A 24,743-nucleotide genomic window follows, 5' to 3' on the forward strand; every position below is an offset into this window, starting at 1 on the left:
GTCATTTCACAATGACACATGTGACTCATGTCTCTTTCTCTAAAATTGTATTGTAGCATTATTACTATTATTATTGTTAATATATAAATAAAATAAATTAAAAAATATTATAATTTGTAATACATTTGACTCTTTTACGACAACAAACGCTGAGCCATTAAGTATTATACAGAAAACAAATGCACAAACATGCTGAAATGCCAGCAGCTTAATGCTAACTTTAACATCAAAAATGCCATAGACATGCTAACACATTGTATGTATGTATGTATAATCATTTATTTAATTCATTTAAAAGAAAATAAAAACAGAAAAGCAGAATCAACAAAATTACATTAGCATCGGCATTAGCATAAAATACATCTATCAACTGTTTCAGAAGACCATAACAGGTCAGTTTAACATAAAAAAGGTAAATATTCCTCACAGACATATGCTCTTTAGGGTTTTAGTGGAGAAAAATTAAGATAAAGCGAAATAAAACAAATGAAACCAACGAAGCAGCAGCTCGAAGCACTCCTTCATTGGTTCAAGATTCAAAGCAAAGCTCGGTTGATTATGTGGAAGAAACAAAACATTTGCGGTAAAACAAAGTTATTTAGCAACTAACTGATGACTAAATTAGTTGACAACTATTTTAATAATCGATTTTAATCAATTAACTTGATTAGTTGTTTCAGCTCTAGTCTCACCTCTTGTTTAGTGTGAGCAGCGCACAGGCGGCTGATGCGTTGATGCACTGTGGAGAGAAGCAAACAAAGATCGTCCTCTGCTTTCTTTTTTTTTTTTTTTTTTTTTTTGCCCCAAACTGTCTTCTCACTGGTAGATTTAAGCACTAAAAATGTATCCATTTTGCACCTGGCATGTTAGCTAACAATGTTTTCTTTTTCCTTCTACTTTTGTTGGTTAACAGTGTTTACAGTTTTTTTTTTGCGCCCCCCCCCCCAAATAACTCTGGTGCCCCCAGGGGGAGCGCGTCTCACAGTTTGAAAACCACTGGTTTAGGGTATCTGTAAATATCTTCTTAACAATGACTCAAAATGTTTTATTTTATGTTATTATGATTAATTTATTTGTATAGTTTGACCTCTGGCTGACCTTGCCAGGGCAATTCCGGAATCAGCCTTGACCTCTTTATATTCCTATTCCAAAAAGGAAAAACAACAAAATCCTAAATGAATGGTTGATGTATGTTCATACTAACTGCAACATCACACAACAGTGTAATAATAGTATGTTGATATGATCTATAACATCTTTTTGTGATTAATTTTCTTTTTTCCTAATGATGTTGAGAGTTATTGAGAGCTGCACAAACTGATGTTTGTTAAATGATGCTAAATGTGGGACCATTAAAAAAAAAAAAAGTTTTTCTCTTGTATGATTTTTTTATGAGCAGGAGGAATCCAAGTATAAAACTGCACCATTTAAACAGGATTAAAGGGACACACCTTCAGACTAACTTGCTTGTGTGTTCTTCAGCTGATCCTAATAAAAATGAAAGAAAAGTCTATTTAACAATTCTTTGCAAGCTTTAAAAAACAAACATGATTGCTCCACCTGCATTAAAACCACACCTCCCCCAAAACACTCGCCTTGGGTCCGTGATCATTTACGTGGCCTCAAGCATATGTTTAGAGGTCTAGATCAAAAATGCCGTAGTTCAAAATTAGAAGTATTCCCTCTTGCATGGCGTGATGCTATTCTGGGCGACAAGCACACACTGTTGGCTACAAAACGAGCCTACTACTCTGACTTGATTAACAAAAACAAGCATAACTCAAAAGTTCTTGTCCAGTGGCAACACTTATTCAAGGAGAACCACCTGTAAGTCACTCTCCTTTTACATCCCAAGATTTCTTAGATTACTTCAAAAAGAAAATACATGACATTAGGTTAATGATATCCCAACATGCCTTAGTCCTGCCACTAAATCAAATCAAATCAAATCAATTTTATTTATATAGCGCCAAATCACAACAAACAGTTGCCCCAAGGCGCCTTATATTGTAAGGCAAGGCCATACAATAATTACGGAAAAACCCCAACGGTCAAAACGACCCCCTGTGAGCAAGCACTTGGCAACAGTGGGAAGGAAAAACTCCCTTTTAACAGGAAGAAACCTCCAGCAGAACCAGGCTCAGGGAGGGGCAGTCTTCTGCTGGGACTGGTTGGGGCTGAGGGAGAGAACCAGGAAAAAGACATACTGTGGAGGGGAGCAGAGATCAATCACTAATGATTAAATGCAGAGTGTTGTGTGTTGGGGGGTTTGGCTGGATGTTTTTGTGTTGTTTTCTTTTCTTTGCTTTCCAGGTGGTATGCAAACTGGCAGAAGAATCCTTCACCCTCATCAGTTTGATTTGCAGCACCTGTGGATGATGCTCACGTGCAAACTTAAAGACTTTCAGCTGAAGCAGATAATGAGATGGCATTCTGCATTTAAGCCATGAATGATTCAAGCAGAATTGCCGGGAACTCGACCTTGTGACGTTCGTTTGTGAGACGCTGAGTACCGCGCCTGGGTTTGACACATCGTGCCTGTGAAGGAGGACGGGTGAGGGACACATGCTGTCAGCACACATCAGAGGTGATTGATTGTCTGAATAAGTGTTAATAGTAATCTGGTATTTTGTTACGCAGTATATTTGAACATTGATGAGAATTGTGCAGCTTGCTTCTCACTGCCGTGGCGTGAGGACTGATGATCCTCCACCTGTTGTGAGAAGCTGCTCATTTACATAAAGCTTAAATTCAGACCTGAATGTGTTGCTGATAGTGTGTGCCTTTGAAGGATATTAGTTGTAGCTGCTGACTTACCTCACCTTTTCTATCCTTCACAGAGTCGGTTTGTCGTGTCCACCTGGGGGGTGTTTGGCGGTGAATGTGAGTCCAGAAGCGCCGGGCTTCGATCCCTTTGGGCGCTGGAGAGCGCGCCGTCCTTCACTCCGCCAGACAAACGCGCTTTATGTTTGTACACTGAGTATTGCACAAAAGGGGGAAAATAAACTGTTTTGTTTTTGGAACCGCTTTCTGGTTATTTAGCGCTGGGTTCAGTCAGACGCAGGTCCGCTCCTCAACCCGCGTCGGCACATAACACAGAGTGGTGCATACAGAGCAAAAAGAGAAAGAAACAAACACTCAGTGCATCATGGGAACCCCCCAGCAGTCTAAGTCTATAGCAGCATAACTAAGGGATGGTTCAGGGTCACCTGATCCAGCCCTAACTATAAGCTTTAGCAAAAAGGAAAGTTTTAAGCCTAATCTTAAAAGTAGAGAGGGTGTCTGTCTCCCTGATCTGAATTGGGAGCTGGTTCCACAGGAGAGGAGCCTGAAAGCTGAAGGCTCTGCCTCCCATTCTACTCTTACAAACCCTAGGAACTACAAGTAAGCCTGCAGTCTGAGAGCGAAGCGCTCTATTGGGGTGATATGGTACTATGAGGTCCCTAAGATAAGATGGGACCTGATTATTCAAAACCTTATAAGTAAGAAGAAGAATTTTAAATTATATTCTAGAATTAACAGGAAGCCAATGAAGAGAGACCAATATGGGTGAGATATGCTCTCTCCTTCTAGTCCCTGTTAGTACTCTAGCTGCAGCATTTTGAATTAACTGAAGGCTTTTCAGGGAACTTTCAGGACAACCTGATAATGAATTACAATAGTCCAGCCTAGAGGAAAAAAATGCATGAATTAGTTTTTCAGCATCACTCTGAGACAAGACCTTTCTAATTTTAGAGATTTGCACAAATGCAAAAAAGCAGTCCTACATATTTGTTTAATATGCGCATTGAATGACATATCCTGATCAAAAATGACTCCAAGATTTCTCACAGTATTACTAGAGGTCAGGGTAATGCCATCCAGAGTAAGGATCTGGTTAGACACCATGTTTCTAAGATTTCTACACCCTGTTATTGAGGTGGGTGCCATCACTGATACATCACCTAGATTTACTGAATTTGATATTATTTGACTGGGTGTGTTGACGAAACTTGTAACTTCTGCTAAATGTGCAACTTGTCTTTTCGACCCTATGCCAACAAAATTGTTTAAAGACCTGTGGCCCACTGCTGGGCCAACTGTGTTGGAAATGATTAATGTATCACTAACCTCAGAATCTGTTCCTAAAGGTTTCAAGTCTGCAGTCATTAAACCATTACTTAAACCTAACCTTGACCCTCGTCTACTGAAAAATTATAGGCCATTATCAACTCTATCATTTTGTTCTAAAACCCTTGAAAAAGTGGTTTCAGAGCAGTTCGTGGACCACCTTACCGAGAATAATCTCTTTGAGCCACTGCAGTCTGCTTTTAGAACGTCATTCCACAGAGACAGCTCTCACTAAAGTGGTGAATGATCTCCTTTTTACAATGGATATGGACACCACCACAGTTGGCCTACTGTTGATCTTAGCGCTGTGTTCGTTATGGTGGATCATTGGATTTTACTTAATAGGTTGGAGAATCATTTTGGGATTACTGGGAATGCCCTTGCATGGTTGACATCATACCTGACCAGTCGCTCTCACTGTGTCTTGTACAATAACACTACCTCTAACCTCAGTGACATGAAATACAGGGTTCCTATCAGGTGTGGCATAAACTGGATGGACACAAATGCAAGCTCACATGACTGATAAAGTTGAAATGGTTTAATAACAGGCAGGGGTTTGGTAAACAGGTGGTCCAGTAGCGAGGCAAAGGTAGCAAAAAGGCGAGAGGCTGAGACGTGGTACAAAAAACAGGCACAGGTCAAAAAACACAGTGTAAGGGCTATCAGAGGCAAGACAAAATCAAGGTCAAAAAATGAGGCAGAGTCAAAATACATACAGGCAAGAACATGGCTGGAAAGTGACACAAAATCAACAATCTGGCAGTGAGCATTGATACTGTGAGGGTTTAAATAAGGACCAAACAAATCAAGGTGATGTGATGCAGGTGTGGGGAAGTCTCTGGAAGGGGGCGTGACAGAGGAAGACAAAGATTATGCACAGTGCAAGCCAGTGAAGGAAGGGAAACACAGAGTGGAGTGATGTAATAGACAAAGACACATGAGCAGGTGCAAGAGCAAGGGTGGATGAAAACACAGAGTAGAAAGAGTCACACAGAGAGACGAAGACACAAGGGGCTGTTGCAGGGGCATTCAAATAAGAAGGGCAAAAACTAAGAACAAAGATAAATCAGAAACCGAGGACAGAATGCAAAACAACTATGACCGGGAACGAACTAAGCATGAACATGTGAACTGAAAAGTGAATCATCAGAATAAGAACAAAACTAAGATGGAAACAAATCATGACTGAAGGAAGAAATAAAGATAACCACGTGGCAAAACAACCTATATGCAAACAGAGACTAAACAAACCCACTGACTACAAAATCATGTAATGAATAAAACAAGATAACATAAAATGCAATAAATAATAAATGGAACAAAATCAGATTAGCAACACTGAAAATAATAACCAAAACCTGTGACTAAAGCATAATATGGTAAACGTGATGAGCAGAATTAAACTACGACTAAAGCAACAAAAAGGACCAAGAGTGAAGGCAAACAATAAATAAAACAGCAAAACTATATACGAGGCAACAAAGTGAAACATAAAAAATAAATGAAACAGAACTAATCATAAACTGAGCACAGTAACCTGACATGAGCATGAAACAAGACTAAACATAACCTAAGCATGACTATAACACATGACATAAATAAAATACACAAAAAGGCTCAGAGCACATAAAAGGAAAAAGGTCCAGAATCATAAGAGCTGGCCCAAAAGGGCCGGATCATGACAGTTCCACAGGGTCTGTCTTAGGACTAGGGATGGGTATCGAGAACCGGTTCCTTTCGGGTATCGTTAAGAAATGATTCGATCCACCGACATCAATAAGCTTTGTACTTAACGATTCTGTTATCGGTCCTTCAGAGTGGCCGCTGTTTTGGCGGGTGTTTGTCAGGAAAATGATCATTTCTCTACATTGATTACAGACCCTGCAGCGGGTCCTTAACTTTTCTGCAGCGCGGCTTTGCTTTGAACCTTGAACCAATCGAAGCGTGGTTCGCAGATTGAAGCAATGCTTCGGTCGATTGCTTTGTTTATTTCTTTCTTTCGCTTAATTGTCCCCCGCTAAAACCCTAAAGAGCATACGTCTGTGAGTATTAGTTACCTTTTCTATGTTAAACCGACCTGTTATGGTCTTCTGAAACAGTTGATAGATGTATTTTATAACTTAAAAACGGGAGCGATGCTAACGCGTTGGCATGTCTATGGCATTTTCAATGTTAAAAGTTAGCATTTAGCAATTGCAGCCGTCATCACGTTCAGGTGCATTTGTTTTCAAATTGTAATATTCCTTAAATTTATTTTTGCTTATATATTAATAATCTAATGATTATTATATACAATTTTAGAAAAAGAGACAAAAGAACCTGAATAGAAACACAACAGAAAATATATAATATCAAGTAACATGAATAAATACATACATACAGAAATAAGTGTTTCCTGTGAACACCTAGTGACTCTCACACCTCCATTTCATCCCTGTCTTATTTAAGTTTAATGACAGTTTGTTTCGGTCAAACCATATTTTCAGTTTGATAATTTCTTCAGTGATTTCCTCCAGAACTATCAGACAAACTAGAAAACTGCTGCATCCTAGTAAGATCAGAATACTACTGGAATGAATTTGAATAAGGAAAGTTGTATTTTTTTCCTCACTAAATGGATGCTGCACTCACTCCAGTTTATTCCCAGATTGCATTTCAGAGCTTCTAGAATTCAAACATTTTCGTGCAGGTGGTGTCGGGGGGTAATTTTGGGTTTCAGCTTTTTTTTATTTTTCACCACTTTCCTCCCTGAATATGAGTTGTGATTCACTTTTGCACAGATTAAAGTTACTAACTGGGACTCCTGTCTTGTTGCGAGATTGAAACGAGAATCATCCTCCGTTCTGTTCACACAGCTCCAAACGTTGCGCGGCTCTCTGACAAGTCAAGATAGAACAATAGAATTCAGTCTGAATTAATAACTTCAACGCGAAACACAGTTTTGTTTATTTTTATTTATGTCCAGAGATCAAGGATACAGTGACTAATTTCATATTTATTTACTTTAAGACTCAAGGAAACACATAGAAAACCTGTAAAGCCTACTTTTAGTACAAAATTCACGAGGTATCGATAAGGGAATCGATAAGGAATCGGATCGATAAGCAGAATCGATAATGGCATCGATATCGATAAAACCTTATCAGTACCCATCCCTACTTAGGATCCCTGCTTTTCTCCCTTTATAGCACCCCTAGGACTTATACATAATGGCATAATGGGATTACTTTTCATTGCTAAGATGATGACACTCAGTTGTACATGCCGATAAGTGCTGGTAATCTCATCCACCTCAAGTCTTTAGAGAATTGCTTATGTCCAGCAAATTCTTTCTTTTAAATTCTGGGAAGACTGAAATGATGGTCAGTGTTCCAGTGAGACATCAACATCAGTTTTGCCAGCTAACGATTAGCCTAGGCTCGTGTGTCATATATCACAATGACAAAGTGAGGAACCTTGGGGTAATTTTTGATTCTACGTTGTCCTTTGACCTCCACATTAGCGATATTACGAGGACTGCTTTCTTCCACCTGTGAAATATAGCGAAGATTCGTCCCATCCTGTCTATGGCTGATGCTGAGACCCTGATCCATGCATTTATTCAATCAATCAATCAATCAATCAATTTTTTTATATAGCGCCAAATCACAACAAACAGTTGCCCCAAGGCGCTTTATATTGTAAGGCAAGGCCATACAATAATTATGTAAAACCCCAACGGTCAAAACGACCCCCTGTGAGCAAGCACTTGGCTACAGTGGGAAGGATTTCCTCTAGAGTGGACTACTGCAATGTTCTATTTTCTGGTTTCCCACAGTCCAACATTAGGGCTCTCCAATTGGTTCAAAATGCTGCTGCCAGACTTTTGACAGGAAGCAGAAAGTTTGAGCACATTACACCCAATTTGGCGTTTCTTCACTGGCTTCCTGTCACTGTGAGATCAGATTTTGAGGTTCTGCTACTAACCTATAAAATTATTCACAGAGTGGCACCTCCCTACTTAGCTGACCAAATTAAACCCTACGTACTGGCCTGGGCTTTGCGTTCTTAGGGCATAGGACTACTTTGTGTCCCTGGGATGAATAAAAAGTCTGCAGACCACAGAGCCCTCTCTTATCGTGTACCTGTTTTGTGGAATGATCTCCCTGCCTCTTCAGGGAGATCATTCCAGGGTCACATTCCATAGAGACTTTGAAGTCCAGACTTAAGACGCATCTATTCTCTCTCTCGTATGGTTAGCACACTGGCATAGTATGGAACTATGCTTCCTATCCCTTTAACTCATCTTAGTTGCATCAGAACAGGTTTCAAGCTCACTTCATCTAAATTCTGGTTCTGTTAGTGAAGCTCAATTCTAGCTGCTGGCGACCACCTTAGAATTCTTTTTGCTTCCCTGTCAATTTACTGCTGGTGAACTCATACCTTAGGTGCAGTTATTTCCAGCTGACTGATTCTGTTCTTTTTCTCTCTGTCCAAAGCACTGAAGACACCGTGTGAGGTTGACGGTTGCGTACCACAGGGCGCTGGACTGACCACGGGATGCCCTGCCTGAAGCTGATGCAGCAGCTCGTGGACCACCTTGCTGAGCGTAACCTCTCTGAGCCACTGCAGTCTGCTTTTGGAGTGCAGTCCTCCATGAAGACCGTTTTTGCTGGGTTGACATTGATGAGGCGATGGATGGACGCTGGCCCTGCACCCCAGGATGCTGGACTTATCTCACAATGCCCTCCCTGTGGTGCCAATGACTGCATGCTCATCTCAGTAATGCACTTTGTTTTTGATGCTGTTCTGGCTTTTCTGTTTTGTGTTTCTTCAGCTTTGTAAAACTTTGTAAAAACCTTATAACTGTTAGAATGGCCTAAGCAGTGGGTCACCCCTCTGACTCTGGTCTGCTTGAAGTTTCTTCCTCGACATCATCAGAGGGAGTTTTTCCTTACCACTGTCACCTGTGTGATTGCTCAGGGGGTTTGGAGGTTAGACATTACTCACATGAAGCTTCTGACCTGTGCAGTGTGATTTTTGGAGGAACATATATTTCAAGGGCAATCAAGCATTTCATCTTCTAAAATTTCATATTGGCAAAAGCAGAACACAACCAGACACCGCAGCAGTAAAAGTTGGCCAAACTCGATTGTACCTGCATTAATGGTGAATGGCCACCAGGTGGTGATAATGCTCAGTTTCAAGAACCTGGAGCACTGGCTGCTGTGGGACACCCAAACCTGTTGCTTATATTAGTAGCTACTAGATGGGCTTCCAACATTCTTATTAACAGCAGCGGACAAAGCTGTTTTATCTGAAACATGCAGGAATCAGCAACAATCCTTACTGCCATCTAGGGACTCCAAAATATTAGTGCACCAGCTGAAAACAATTTGTTCTCTTAATGCTCACAAGTGATGATCAGCGTGAGCAGGGTTTCACTCAAAAGAAATGAGGTACATGTTGAAAGTGACACATGGGTCTCAAATCAAAACATTCCCAATTGACGGCAGGACACGGGAAGTTATGGAATCATACTGGGTCAAAGGTCAGGCCGTCAGACTGACTGATGTTTACTGGCGCTCCCTGGTCAGCAACATCAGGTTACTGCAGAAACCACTAGATGGGGGCATTGAGCTGATTGATTGGATGAAAGGAAGGGGTAGTGGGATGACGTCATCAAACGGACTTATTTAGATGTAACTCACTGACTAGAACCTCAACAAAAAGTCAACATGCACTCATTCAAAGAATTAAAACGTTACAGTAAAACGACGTAAACACATTCCCAGAACGAGCTCGTTAAAAAAGAATTTGCATTGTAAATTCCTGAAGAAGAGATGGGAATGAACGTGCACGCTGCTTCAGGAGGTCAGAGGTCAAACAGCGGAAACAACTTTGACTTTAAACGTCACTAAACGGCGGTTCGGGCTCCGTCTATTTAAAGAACTGACATAATAGACTTCTCAGCGTCTTCTTGGCGCGCGCGGCAAAGCTCGCGCACACTTGCGGGAGCGCGCTGGAATGCATTGACGTCAGGAGGAAGCGGGACGGGTGCGCGCGCGCGCGCCTCTGCTGCGGCGCGAGTGAACGAGCGCGCGCTCACACGCGTTCCCGGCATCATCACTCGGAGAGATGAAGCGAGCGAGGCGGCCGCTCGGCAGGATAGTGTGCGCACACGCAACAGCGGAAAAACACACGGGGACGCTCGGACTGACCGCCGGGGAGCGCGTGAACCCGAGGGGCTCGCGCCGCCGCGGGACGTCATCACTTTAATGGTGAGTTCGCACCTGGAGGAGGTGAAGGAGGAGGAGGTGAAGGAGGAGGAGGTGTTCGCAGCATCCCGCCGTGTCCGTGGGTGTGTGTGCGCGCAGCGCGCGTCAACTCAGGACAAACAGCTGGATTTAAGAGGAAGAAGAGCGGCCCGAAGACAGGGGCGGCTCCAGACCGTTTCCACAGGGGGGCTGGGGTGGAATGACGTCATTGTAGAGTTTATTGTAACATGCCGGTTCCCTTGGCAAAGTTGAACCCAACGATATTTCGCCGTACGTGGCACCAGCAAAATGGCGGGTTGCGCTGTTTTGCCGGCCGTCTAAATTTATTCACGACGGAACAGAGCGGCCGCGGTCGGGTGGGAACTTAAAGGCGATCGGAGTTTAAAATCTTGTTTCACATTCATGATAGTAGCTCGATATTGGTGATTTTCATTCTTGAAAACTGGCATATTTTACCATTCACTATTTTCAGGGGTGGACTGATCAAAAGTTTTGCAGACATGACACTGACAGAGAAAAAACAGGACAAACACACATGCCGATATGGACTTCTGTATTTTTTTTTTTATTCTGTCTTGAATTTGCAGGTTTTGTTTATCATCCCCGTCCAACACAGAAAATTACCAAGATTGCAAAAATTATTTCCACCATGCCCGAAATTATTTCGACCGCATGGTGAAAAGCATCAGTGGACATAATTTTGGGTGTGGTGGTGGAAATAATTTTGGGCACAGTGGAATTAATTTTCGCCACATGGCGGAAATAATTTCGTACTATGCCACGTTTTTGAGCTGCTTTTAGAGTCCGAGAATCCCTCCGTCAGTAGGTGATTTTCTCTTCCGATTCAAACAACTTTATGGCACCAAAAACGGCATTTAAAGATGAAAAATTAGCACCAACACTCAATGCTGAGGGCGCCGCCATGTTGTAATACCTTCTACGATGACGTCATTTGAACTAAACAATCAGTGAGGAGATCCGGTCAAATATCGCTAGGTACATGTTTGCCGTGTCCGGCAAAATATCCACTACCTTCTTTTAAAACCTTTGTTGTGTTGAGAGATTGTCAGCGATCAAGTGTTTTTTTATTTGATGTATTTGGCTGAGGATCACACATTCAAACCTAAAACTTATCTTCATTGTCTTCCTCAAAGTCTGAACGCTCTGCTCACCTTTTAGGACTGAATTATTCAAGAGAAGTCCCTTTTTTTTTACCTCCATCCAGAAGATCATGTTTTCATTGGTGTTTGTCTTCCAGCAGAATAATTCAAAAAGTAACAAACAGATTTCACTGGAATGTGGCGAGTGGATGGATTATGTTCTGACACATAAGTGAATCAGTGAGATCCAGCAGAATGTTTGGCACAGCAACTTTTAACTCAAAAAGATGTGAGGGCATGTTGATGAAATTTGCTGAACAGATGCATAATGTTCTAGAAAATGAGGGATTTTATCTTGAATTTGGCCTGGAACGTGATGACTTGATGTTTGGTACAAAATGCACATAAAAATTGGTATTTTGTGCTCACGAGTGCCTGCTTGTTCCATAAATGACTGTAAACCAAAGACATTGGTCCCATTAGGGCACCAGCACTCAAATTATATTTTGCCAAACCTTAAAACTGCATAATTCTTGCATTTTGTAATTACTTACAACATGCATTTCTGGTGACACTATCACATTTCTATATAAATCTGAGTTTCTATATGAATTTGCCATGCAGGTGATTAGTAAAACACACAGACCTGTTGCGATTTCTTCACGTCTTTGTGCTACTAACAGGCCAGCCGTTAGCTAGCATTACTCACTTGTATCTTATCATTTGCATAACTGAGGTTCCTGTCAGTCAATATTGGTAATGGTAGGGTTTGGGTTACGTTAGCGTCCAGTGATGAAAGTAGTCATTTAGGTTTATTATGATGGAAGATAGGGTTGGGTAGGGCAACTGAGGGTTGTTAACTGGCGGATATCAACTGGAGAGTTGAGTAGGGTGATTGTCGATTGTTGCCAGTGAATATCCATGGTAGAGTTAAGTATGGTGATTACAGATTGTTACAAAAGAATATCAACGGGAGAGTTGAGTAAGGTGATTGCAGATTGTTACCAAAGAATATCAACGGGAGAGTTGAGTAAGGTGATTACAGATTGTTACCAACAAATATCAACTGGAGAGTTGAGTAGGGTGATTGTCGATTGTTGCCAGTGAATATCCATGGTAGAGTTGAGTACAGTGATTAGAGATTGTTACCAATGAATATCAATGGGAGGGTTGGTAGGGTGGCTATAGATTGTTACCAACAAATATCAACTGGAGGGTTGAGTAGGGTGATTACAGATTGTTACCAACAAATATCAACAGGAGGGTTGAGTAGGGTGATTACAGATTGTTAGCAATGAATATCAACTGGGTGGATCCTCAAGCAATCAATTATGAAACTAGATCCTGCTTCATGGGTAGGATTGGGTAAGTTGCTCAAAGATCATCTCTGGTGATATTTACTGGGCGGAGCCATAATCAGTCGATTACAGCCTGGGACACTATTTCTAATATTCTGTTGGCTCGGCTGACTGAGGATTTCCTAAGCAGACATGGACCACGAGGATCTCAAGCATTTGATTAAGATAAAATAAGAATCAGTTACAACTGGTGGAAGCCCTAAAGAACACCAAGCTTTTAGACCCCATCTTTGAGTGGTGGGACACACGTCTGTCCATTTGTCTCCATTAACGATAGGTGGCATTGGAGGCGGGGTCAGAGTCTGTACACATTCTGAGAGAGGCTGTCGCTGTTTGTCGATATGGTGATAAATAAATGATGCTGGCGGTTGGGATAATGGTTATAATGGTTATTGTTGATGAAGTGGTGACAGCTGTGATGTGCATTAATACGATGAAGAGGATGATGGCAGCTGAACCCGTTACTCTGGGGGGGATTCTGATCATGACATCACCAGGCCTAATGTCACCCACTAACCCTCTTAAACACAGGCCAAATTAATGACACAGAAACACACACACTCATACACACACACACACATTATGGTTTTGTGTTACAGTATTGATTTGGGGCGCCATTTGTGCTGGATGGATGTTATGTGAGATAGAACCAAACTCGGCCCCTCCTCATCACTTCACCCTCTATTGTTCCTTCCTACCCATCAGTACTTTGTGTAAACTTTTTGTCTTTACACACAGCTTACCTTGTGTTTTTTGTTTGTTGAACTGACACTCAGTCAAAATGATCCACACAAAGTGACTTCTGTTGCCTTTTGTTTCTCTTCACAGGCACATCACCAGCTTTGAAGAACTCATCGTACCCCTGCTGCCTTTTCCATCTGGTGTTTCTCTTTATCCCTCCAGACATCTTCTTTAACTCCAGCCGCCTCCGGAAGCCCTTGTGTCTTCCAGCTCCTCTCTGTTTTTAATCATGGACTGTTCCAGAGACACAAGCTCAGCCCGCGATGGATCGCCCCATCTCGACCTCCAGAGCAGCCCCGGGCGCTCTGATCTCAGTGGACTGTACCATCTGGGTCGGACGTTGGGCAGAGGCCACTTTGCGGTGGTCAAGCTGGCTCGTAATGTCAACACTGGACAACTAGTCGCTGTCAAGATGATTAACAAGACCAAACTTGATGTTATGGCCACAAGCCACCTCTTACAGGAAGTGAGGTACGGTACAAGACAGCAGTTATTCTATTACAGCTTCTTGGATGAGATAGAAAAGATTCCGACTTTTAAAACAAAACAAAAGTGCATTTGTAGTCATTATTTTATTTATTTTGTAGGTCAGATTTAATTTCAGAACGATATTGCAGCAGTGAGCCTTGAAGACTCTGAATAGATCCGACAGAAGTCTTTGTGTGAAGGAAAACAGGAACACAAAGATGGATTCTTGTCTACCTTTTCAGTGTTACACCCGACAAAACATCACCATTCACAGTCGGGGATATAAAAACATTTAACAACAGTGGAACTGTTCTGTGATTTTAACTGTCTTCCAAAATGTTTTGTAGCTGGAAACAAATGATCAATATGTGCTTTAAGTGCAGGCTGAAATTGGATTTATTTTACAGCTGTGTGAATGGTGACTTAAGCAGCTTGTACACTTTGCAGTACAACCTAATAAAGCTTGCTTAAACTCAGACAGACTCCTGGCCGGCTCGGGTGCCTCACGTCTGTATCCAGTTTTCATGCCAACCAGAGAAAGAATAACGCCGGTATATCACGACTCCAGGACAGAATATGTATTGCGTCGTCCCCGTGACATCTTGTGCCAAGAGTGGGTTGGGCTTCCACTGAACTTCATAAAAAAAAAAATTAAAAAAAAAGACGTTTCCTGACTCTTGCTGAGTGGTGCACCTGCTCAGAGGAGACAGTGGCAAACACAGCCAGACAGGAGCTGCTCTGACACAGTCTCAAAATGAGTTGTTGTTCAGCCCATTACAGCACCAAATGGCATGAAACAACCAGATATCTACTACTATAAGCAACAGGTTGGTCATTGTGGTGTCCCAAGGTTCTTGAAATGGAGGAATATGTCCACCTCGTGGATATTTACCAATAATGCAGCAGGTACAATAGAATTTCACCAAGCGCTCCAGTGTGTTTATAAGAGCAGCTCAGGAGTAGAACAGGTGGCCCAGTGGATAATTAGCTGGCCTGCCAATCTATAGACCTTGGTTCAAATCTTTACTAAGTCACCTGTGTGTCCTCAGACAAGGCACCTAATCTGCATTGTCTCAGTCCACCCAGCTGTAAACGGGTACCCACATTAGCTGGGGGAGCAACCTGCATCCGACTGGTGTCCCATCCAGGGGGAGATGTAGACTCTCCTCTGCTTCATGCCATGGACTCCGGAGATAAATACCGGTCTGGTGGCCCTCAGGACCTATGTAGAACCTACTCTTTTATTCCAAAATCAACTGAACTGTAACATAAAATGTGGAAAGAGTGAAGTGCTGTGAATACTTTCCAGATGCACCGTATCTTGTGGTATTTCCCATTATGTTGTTTACCACAAGTAAGGTCGAGAGTTGATTTGAAGTGTTGTGTAACTCAGTGATGTTCAATGTTTTGTACCAACAAAATATTCATAACAAAATTCAGGGTCACCAAAAGGCTCACAATTCTGCAAATAATTAAACGACAGAATAGTCCTTTCTGTATTGAAGAAAAAACCTCTACATAAATAATTGCCATATCAAGAACACCCTCATGTCAATTCATTGATTTATACAGCACTAAATTACATTGCCCCAAGGCACTACACGCGAGTGAGGTTTAACCCTTTAAGGGGTTTGTGTACCTCTCTCAGAGTTAACAACCATCATCAGAGTAGATATGAGAGGTTGCCAAAAAAGGAAGAACACCAAAAAGTAGCCTGTACACTTCTGGATGAAGATCTATGGACAGAAAATCCTGCAACAGAATGATAAAAAAGACTGTGGATTCTGAGGTGCAGCGGTTCACAGTCTTACCTTACAGCAAGAAGGTCTTGGATTCAAGCCCCACCCATGCATTCTCACTGTAGATCAAGAGTGGCTTCAGGATGGACATAAATCTTGTGCTAAATCAAGATCCAGATCTGCTGTGAGGAACAGGGGCATCTAATCCAAGAGACTTCCAGCCACAATCCCTCCGCAGTGTAGATTAATGACAATTTAAAGCATGCAGACTTTTTAAGGCAATGAAGTGAAGCGCCTTGGGGCAAAAAGCGCCTTGGGGCAACTGTTTGTTGTGATTTGGCTTTATATAAATAAAATTGATTTGATTTGATTTGAAGTGGAACTTCTGCAATAACAAAGTCAGTAACCTGATGTGATTGTAATTTGCTAAAGGCAAAAACATGCTAGAAAATGAAAAAAGAATTAATTGAAGACATCTTCAATGGAAGCCTCGCTTGATGTCTATGAGCAGGACACTTCAGACAGTCATTTGTCAGGAAATAAGATAACGCCAGTATATCACAACTCCAGGACAGAATATGTATTGTGTCATCCCAGTGACATCCTGTGCCAAGAGTGGGTTGGGCTTCCTGAAGATTTGTCTTCCGGAGTTAAAAATTTCAGTTTACGTCATTTAGAAATACGACTGTAATTCCTGCAATGGTTGCTTGATTTGGATGAACGTACAGGAACGAGTGTATCCTCAGATTAAAGTAGGTGGTTGACATTATTTGTGTCAATCTCCAAATATTTATGGACCTAACTGTAAAACAAGTGCCGTTACATTTTTGGAGGACTTATTTCAATTTTACCATCACTTTCAGGTGCATGAGGCTGGTGCAGCATCCTAATGTGGTTCGCCTGTACGAGGTCATCGACACGCCCACCACCCTCTACCTGATCATGGAGCTGGCTGAAGGTGGCGACCTCTATGACTACATCCTCCGCCATGAAGGAGGCGTGGCTGAAGGGACAGCCAAGCGTCATTTTGCACAAATTGTTCGTGCAGTTGCCTACTGCCATCAGCTCCACGTGGTGCACCGGGACCTGAAGCCGGAGAATGTGGTGTTCTTTCCCCAGCAGGGGGCAGTCAAGCTAACAGACTTTGGGTTCAGCAACTTATTTCAACCTGGAACCATGTTGGCTACAAGTTGCGGGTCCCTGGCATACTCTGCTCCGGAGATTCTACTGGGAGAAGAGTATGATGCTCCAGCTGTGGGTAAGAAATGTGGAAAAACTATGGTGCTAGCATCGCCTAGGAAATGCGCAGACTTAAAGAAACAACGGTTTGAAGGTTTGATCTGGCTTTTCCCGAACTTTCTAGTGTCCCTTTTGGTTCCGATCACTCTGGGTTTGCCATTAATTGTTGGTAATTAAAACTTGCTTGGTGTCAGTATTACATGTCAAACTCTCAGAGAGTCTCAGATGAGAAGTATCACTTGGCGTGGCGAGGGAACGCCCACTATGACATTTTGCCTATGTGGTGCGTTTTAAATATGCATGATCCAGCACACAGGTGCCTCAGTGTTGAGTATCCCAACAGCTGCAGAAGACAAACAGCAATCTTTCAGCTACGTGCAGCAGATAGATAGTCACTGTAAAGAGGTGAAGATGGGTCTGTTTTCTGCCTGGGTTGTTGTCATCCAGGTCCCAAGGCAGTTCAGTGGTGTGGTGGAAGCAGCATGTTCCCAGACTGTTAAGTAAACCCACAGGGAATGTTGTTGTTGCTTCACCTTCCCAGAGTTATTGCAGTGTAGCTGGATTTGTAGTCTGTTATCGTTTCTTCACCACAGCACCTGAATGCACCACAATAAATCATTTATTAATTAGTTCAAAGTCATTTTAATTAGACATAAGTTTAAAAGTGCATGGTTTAAGACTAGAAGGGGCACTTGTACAGCCTTGACATTTGATCAGTTCTGTTGGAAAATGGAAGCATTTTGTCCTTGAGCACAATCCATGATGTTTGATCCGTATCATTTCCCATTCTGGGAAAGTGTGTCCAAGCCTTTGACTGCTGGTGTGTATAAAATTACTCAGGGCCATTGGGCAATGTACCTTCCAAGTCCTCCCCAAGTGAGGGGCTTGCATGGCAGCACCCTGACATCAGTGTGTGAATGGATGAATGTGAGGCATCACTGTGAAGCGCTCTGACCACGAAAGCCCAATATAAATGCCGCCCATGTTTAATTTTGACGTGGTCTGTGACCCTGAGTGTTAAGCTGTTTTTCACACAATCAAACCCCTTCTGTCCTTGGCTGACTCTCAATCATTCCACCAAGTTTTTGCCCAAATCAGATAAAAACTCCAATTATGATATTTAATTATGATGTTGACTAAAGTGTTCCAGTTATAAAATCTGGAAAACTGCTTCCAATAACCATATATTTACTATAGTATGTATATATAAGTGTGTGCGGATATCAAAATTGTTGATCCGGTTGTTAAATGTCAGCCAAAAGGTAATAATGAAAACAGTCTTTGGTTGCACCTGTAAAATATAAATCTTTGGCATAAGTGGTTAAAACCATTTAAGTGCCTTAGATTTTGGAAAAGCCAAACACAAACACAGTCATTTACCACAGAGTCAAACGCAACTAAAGCAGCAGGAAAACATCTGAAATGAAGTGTGGTTTTCCGATCAGTACAACATAATATATGTTATATGTGTTATACCACGAGTACCGCAAGTCAGTCTGATATGGACCCCGAGGCCAAAAGGTACTGCTGTTTACCCCCAGGTTCCACCATCATCATCTTCATCATATAATGTTTCATAGGTTCATCACATTCAGCTGTTCTTCATTGTGTGTGTGTGTGTGTGTCCTAAATGTGCACTTTGTCTTGTTGTCCATATTATCCTGGGACTCCTCGTCCGTGTGTGTTCTTGCTGTGTCAGTCTGTTTGTATTTGGGTGTGTGTGCACACATTTGGATGCATGTGGACATACATATATATATGTGTGTGTGTGTGTGTGTGTATCTGGGTCAGATGAGAAGTGGGCCCATTCTGCAGCAGAACCAAACGCTGCAGCTTAGCATCACATTGCATCAAGCGCCTGTGGGTGAGCACGACACGGACAAGGAACACACAGAAAGAGCACAAAAAAGAGCTAAATTTTCCTTTTCTGCAGTAATGTTTGATGTGTGCTTGTTGTGGTCTTTTTAAAGACAGCCGGTGTGTATCATGTGACTGTAGCAGATGCATGTGGTGCATCCTGCACCGTTTGCAGGGAGGTCAGTGGTTTTATCTGTTAAACTGGACTAGCACAGCTTTTAGCTGGGTTTGGACACGATGTGTTCTGGAGAGCACAAATGCATCTGCACTGAATACAAATTCAGCTGAACTGCATTTATGTGGAAGGACACAGGCAGCGTTTCTGTTTTCTGCTGCTAAGGACCTTCTGTTTGCAGGATTCTTAGCAGGTCGATTCAAATTCGCAACTCTGACACGACAGTGACACCAGACGCAGAACAGTTTAAATATTTTAAAATGTGCAGAAATCATGAAGGGAAATGTTTTTCTCAGGTTTTGAGGTTACTTATGGAGACGAAAATGAGGAGTGTCATTTGCATTAGAGCCCGACCGATATGGATTTTTTGAGGCTGATAACGATATTTGGATGAAAAAATGCCGATAATTGATAAATCGGCTGATTTGCCGATAGCCAATAAATCACCCGATATTTTTATTTTATTTTTTTAATGAATAAAATGTTCTTTTTTGGACCCTTAACAAAAAAGGTATGAGCTAAAAGCTGAAGCTTTGTCCTCATATTGATTAACTTTGTAACAGAGAAGAATTTTCAAGTTCAAAAAATGCAATCAAGAATTAAACCTTTGTGAAATAGCAAATACATATCCTTAAAAAGAGTTGTGAAATACATCTGATCTTACTACATAAACTGAGTTAATCAAACTGAGTTGAACTGAAACGGGAGAAATGTGGGGTGAATGTAATTGCAAAGTTATTACAAACAACATCCTTATAAACTTACTTGTATGCTTTTGTCAGCCGATCAGTGCAGTGTGACAGCGAACTACGGGGGCCGGTGATGAACACATTTAAGCAGGGGTGTAAGCAGCTCTCAGTTGAATGGAGTCAGAGCTCCATCTACTGGACAAACGGTGCAAGGACATTTTACACTGCTGACACAAACATTATTTCAGTAACTGTTCTGTTTATGAGAAATTATCGGCGTTCTATCGGCAAAATTTCGGCCGATAGTGGGTACTTTGAAAAGGGCGTATATCGGCCGATAATATCGGTTGGCATGGTGTTTGCATGGTGACGGAACATCAGCTGCTATATAGTGGCCATGTGGTGCATTTTTCTCGTTATGATCCAGGACATGCCCGCATCCCACCTGGCTCTGCAGCAGATGGTTGGTTACTTTGGAGAGGTGGGAATGGACCGGTGATCTGCCTGGATGGTTGCCATCCAGAAACCAAGACGGTTCCGTGGTGTGGTGGATGTGGTGAAGCGTGCTAGCAGACTTGACCTAACCTTGAAGACTTGACCTAACCTTTTCCCATCATGCACAGCATATCTGGAGTGTCCTAACTAGTGTTCATGTAATTTAGAGGAGAGTTTCCTGATTGACAAAAGCTGAATTTAATGTCTCTTTCTTACTTTCTCATTAAAATTAAAGTGCATAAATGTCACCTGTTTATAATCCAAAATAACAGATTATTTTAATTATTTATTTATTTTGCAATCGGACAATTTGTTCTTGCATAAAGGACGTGGCGGTAAAACATGTTGTCATCAACAAACACTCATATTTCAGTGTGACTTATGAGTTGCATTAGTTCCTTTTTGCACGTTAACTTCCTGTTTCTAAATGTGTCCACATGAAGGGCGTCGACTTAAGTGCTTCTGACAGCTTTATTATTACATGGCCCTGCAGCGTTTTCTGCTTCGCTTCTCTTCTGTGTCACATACACACACACAGTTCTCTCACTACAGTGTATGTAACGTATCTTAAAGGGACATGGCTTAACTATTTTTATGAATTATTTATTAGTGGTGTTCATGTTTATTATAAGCATTACCTAATAATTAAGTGTGTTAATTAATGGTGTGTTATTTATTGCAGTAATAAGCATGGCTGTATATTGAATTAATAGTTAACTGTGTTTATTAAACATCTATTAATGTGTCTGTGTTAAGTAACATGGTAATGCACGTTACCTAAAAATTAACTGTTAAATCTGTTTATTAATCATTTATTAATGAGTTCATGTAAATTCATGCAGTAATAAGCATTACCTAACATTGAATTAATAATGAACAGTGCTTATTGTGTTCATGTTAATTAGGGAGTAATAAACATTACATTATATCGAATTAATAAACTGTATTTATTAATCATTTAAAATCTGTTCATGTTAATTAATGCAGTAATAAGCATTACCTAACTGTTATTTGTATTAGCTGTGTTTATTAATTATTTATGAATGTGTTCATGTTAATTAATGCGGTAATAAGCATTAACCGTGACAAAATGTTAACCTGCAGTAATAAATTAGTAATTACTTTGGTGTATTCAGTTGCTATACATTTTTAAATAATGTAGAAATTAATATTTTAGGTAACTTGAACAACTTGAAATGAATATTAAACACAATTAAGTCTTAATTCACTGTTAGTTAATGCTTATTACTGCATTAATTAATATACCCTTGTTGTAAATCTTTACCTTTTATATGATGTCACAAGAAATTAACATCTTAAAACCTCTTAAACCCTTGAGTCCCCAAATTTGGGGACTTGCCCTGTTTTGGAACATTTGAACACTCAAAACTAACCAATGCTGACACCAACATACACTTATTATACATCAAAATGTCAAGCGAAGTCTCCTCTACAAAAGTATCCACTTCAATCACATATCAGCTAACCACAGCTGAACCGCCAAGCAAATAAAGACATAAATCGGAATTCATTTTTTGGGAAAAAAACTAATTTACTTCTACCAAGTATTATTTACTTTCATTTTTTTGCATCCACAACATCCCTTAGGACCTGTCTTTTTTCTGATCCAAACTTTTGTATTTTTGACCTTGTACAAGCTGAGAAATAAATCATAATGTGTGGGTATGTGATTTTGGTGAAATAGGCTCTAGGGTTTAAAGCCCCATTTACACATAGACGGTAAGAGCTCCCGGAAGCGTCCCGGAAGAGTTTTTGGCCGTCTTAAGGATCAAACGCCGTTGTCAACGCCGGCACTAGGGGGCGTGGCTTAGTTCCTGCTTTACCGGGAATCGTTGAAAAAATTATTCATCATGTCAAATAATTCCGGGAGCGCTCCCGGAGAATTTGCGTGACAACGGAGACAACGCGAACAACGGTGTTTGATACTTTTTAATTGCCGTGTCATCCTGCCCCTTCCTGTAGTGCCGCAGTTTACACCGCCGTAATTGGCGGCCGGCGTTGTATCCCTAACCAACGGCATGTAAAACGGCGATAGAGCCCACATTGGCGTCCTCAAAGGTGTTTTAACTGGCGACAGAGACAGACAAAACGGCAGTGCTAGCGGACAGTACTCCGTTCTAAACGCCACCTCCCGGTTAACAGCGTTCCAAACGGCCGATAGGCGGCGGTCAGTATAAAAACGCTAGCGCACTGCATGCAGGCCTCTCACTCGCGGCCAGCTATTTTTTTTGCAGAGAAGCTCCAGTATGCCTCCTAAAAGAAAATTGGCAGCGGCAAGGACTTACCAAGAGCTCTGGTTCAGAAGCAGAGGGTAGCCCTATGGTGGAGACGAGCAACACGTTGAGGAGGGGAAAAAGGAGAGGAGAAGAAAAGGTTGAGAGATGAGCTCCCTCCCCCTGCAGTGACAGCTGCTTCAGCCTATTATAATCTGGGGGCGGTGCCTATATGCAAAAGTTCCTGGAGTAAAGCAGGATTTGCCTGGATAAATCCAGCGGTACACAGGGCATTTTCGGCGGCAGAACACCGCCATTCTCATGCGCGTCTTAACCTGCGATTGTAAAGGATAGAACTGGGTATTAACCCCCGTTGCCTGACGTGTGCCGGATGCTACGGCATCAAAACGCTGCTTTATTCGGCGGATTTAGCGGCGTTTTATCTGTGTATTTGCGGCTAGTATGGTGCTCAAAACGCTGGCGCAATGCTCCGCCCCTTTCCACCGCGAAAACAGCCGGAAGTACCGCGAACTTCGGTCTACGTACTACCCGCCGACAAAACCGTCTATGTGTAACCTGGGCTTAAGGGGTTAAAATATAAAAATGGAGCCCATGTCATTTCAGTTGGGATTTAATCCCTTAACGCCTATTGTCGCATATATGCTACAATATTTGACTCAAATATGCAACTTACCAAATTGACCAGTATGCCTGTTGTCACATATTTGCAACATATCAGTATTATTATTATTATTATTTATTATTATAACATAACATAAATGATTACCAAAATACCAAAATTACTATTTATTTTTTGTGCAAAAGTGAAATTAATAATCTCAACATTATTTACCATCTACTTAAAGGCACAAACACACACAAAACATTTTTTAATATACAGCTGTATACATCCAGGCGTTAAGGGGTTAAGCCCACTGATGTATGCTGATAGTTGCTGTTGGGAGTCTGGTTGTGGGTTTTGTGTGAATGATGACAGTCATATGATGTAGTAGTGAGACAGGATGGACCACAAGACCTCGTGCTCTCGACACAAATAAACACTTCATGCTCCAACATGATACCTGAAGGTTCTTACAGTCTGGTTCCTGTTAGGTCCAATTGCTGTTTAATGTCAGACCTCATGTCAGCATCACAGTGGAGAGAAAGGCCGAGTCGGCGAAACATTAAACTTACGAAAGTTAGCAAGTGTTGAAACAAAAATAATCAACCGTTTTAATGATCGATTATTGTTTAAGTACCATATCAAGGAAAACTCACACTTTGTCTGGAAGGAATAGACCGATAATTATCTTGGCCGATATTGGCTGAGTATCGGCCATGCCAGTTATTAGCATCTGCCGATTATCGGTCTGTCCCTAGTCTGGATGCAGTTTTATTACCATCAGGGATTCATTTAGTGAATTTATGTATGCTGTGCTGCCACCTGCTGGGCAGTTCAAGATTGTCCATCTATATCAAATTATGAATTTCATAATTTTATGAATAAACTGTCCTTGCAGTACCATGTACTTCAGTTGTTCTGTTAGATTTCCTAAAGTGTGCAGTTAGATGCCAAATAAATCTGCAATTTTGGACTTCGGAATACAAAAGACAGTAAAGTAGCATCGTGTCTTCTAAAAGCCAGGCCTTGACATATCTGATCTAAAAATGGACATTTTTAGGGAGCTTGATGCTGAGGTAAGCCACAGCTATATAAATACTCCTTATCATTCCATTAGTGGCTGAGAGGGCGACGAGAACCAGTCCAGGACTCTCCGGCTTTGTGCAGTGCTGCACAAATTTTTAATCCGTACTTCTTAAACCTGTTTGCCAATTCAGATTCCTGCCGTCTACATTTGTTCTTTTTGTATTCCAAGTGTGTGTGTGTGTGTGTAAGAATTGCAGTTTGAGCCACTAGAATGTGTGATATTCCCCCGGCCTGCACAGAGCTGTGTGTTTGCAGGGTGCACACTGACTTACATAATGTTCCATTGGGTGTGCACGTGAATGTGCCTGTGTGTGTGTGTGTGTGTGTGTGTGTGTGTGTGTGTGTGTGTGTGTGTGTGTGTGTGTGTGTGTGTGTGTGTGTGTGTGTGTGTGTACATTGTGTTGCTGGCACTGAGGGCTGCTGTTTGCATATCATTGTGTCATGTGGGACAGTGGTTGAACGGGGGGGGTCACATGGAGTGGGAGTGTTTGAGAGAACAGAAGTGGATACAAATCAACTGTCGCAGTTGGATTTTATTGTACTCATAAATATTTTATTATTCCTCTTCAG

The 24,743-nt window shown here is 41.6% G+C and overlaps 1 protein-coding gene across 2 annotated transcripts in view; it reads left to right on the plus strand.

Moving 5' to 3' along the window:
• Positions 1–10,186: 10,186 nt before the first annotated feature.
• snrkb (SNF related kinase b) overlaps positions 10,187–24,743 on the plus strand; it is a 42,189-nt gene continuing 27,632 nt past the window's right edge. The window contains exons 1-3 of one of the 2 annotated variants that reach the window (XM_034177227.1): positions 10,187–10,373; positions 13,732–14,040; positions 16,640–17,034. In XM_034177227.1, coding sequence (XP_034033118.1) covers positions 13,799–14,040; positions 16,640–17,034 — 637 coding nt within the window. In that variant the 5' untranslated portion in view covers positions 10,187–10,373; positions 13,732–13,798. Of the gene's footprint in view, positions 10,374–13,656; positions 14,041–16,639; positions 17,035–24,743 lie in introns of both variants that reach the window. The other variant, XM_034177226.1, reaches the window with a different exon arrangement.

This window comes from Thalassophryne amazonica, chromosome 8 (genome assembly GCF_902500255.1).
Source record: "Thalassophryne amazonica chromosome 8, fThaAma1.1, whole genome shotgun sequence".
In the NCBI taxonomy this organism is placed as follows: domain Eukaryota; kingdom Metazoa; phylum Chordata; class Actinopteri; order Batrachoidiformes; family Batrachoididae; genus Thalassophryne; species Thalassophryne amazonica.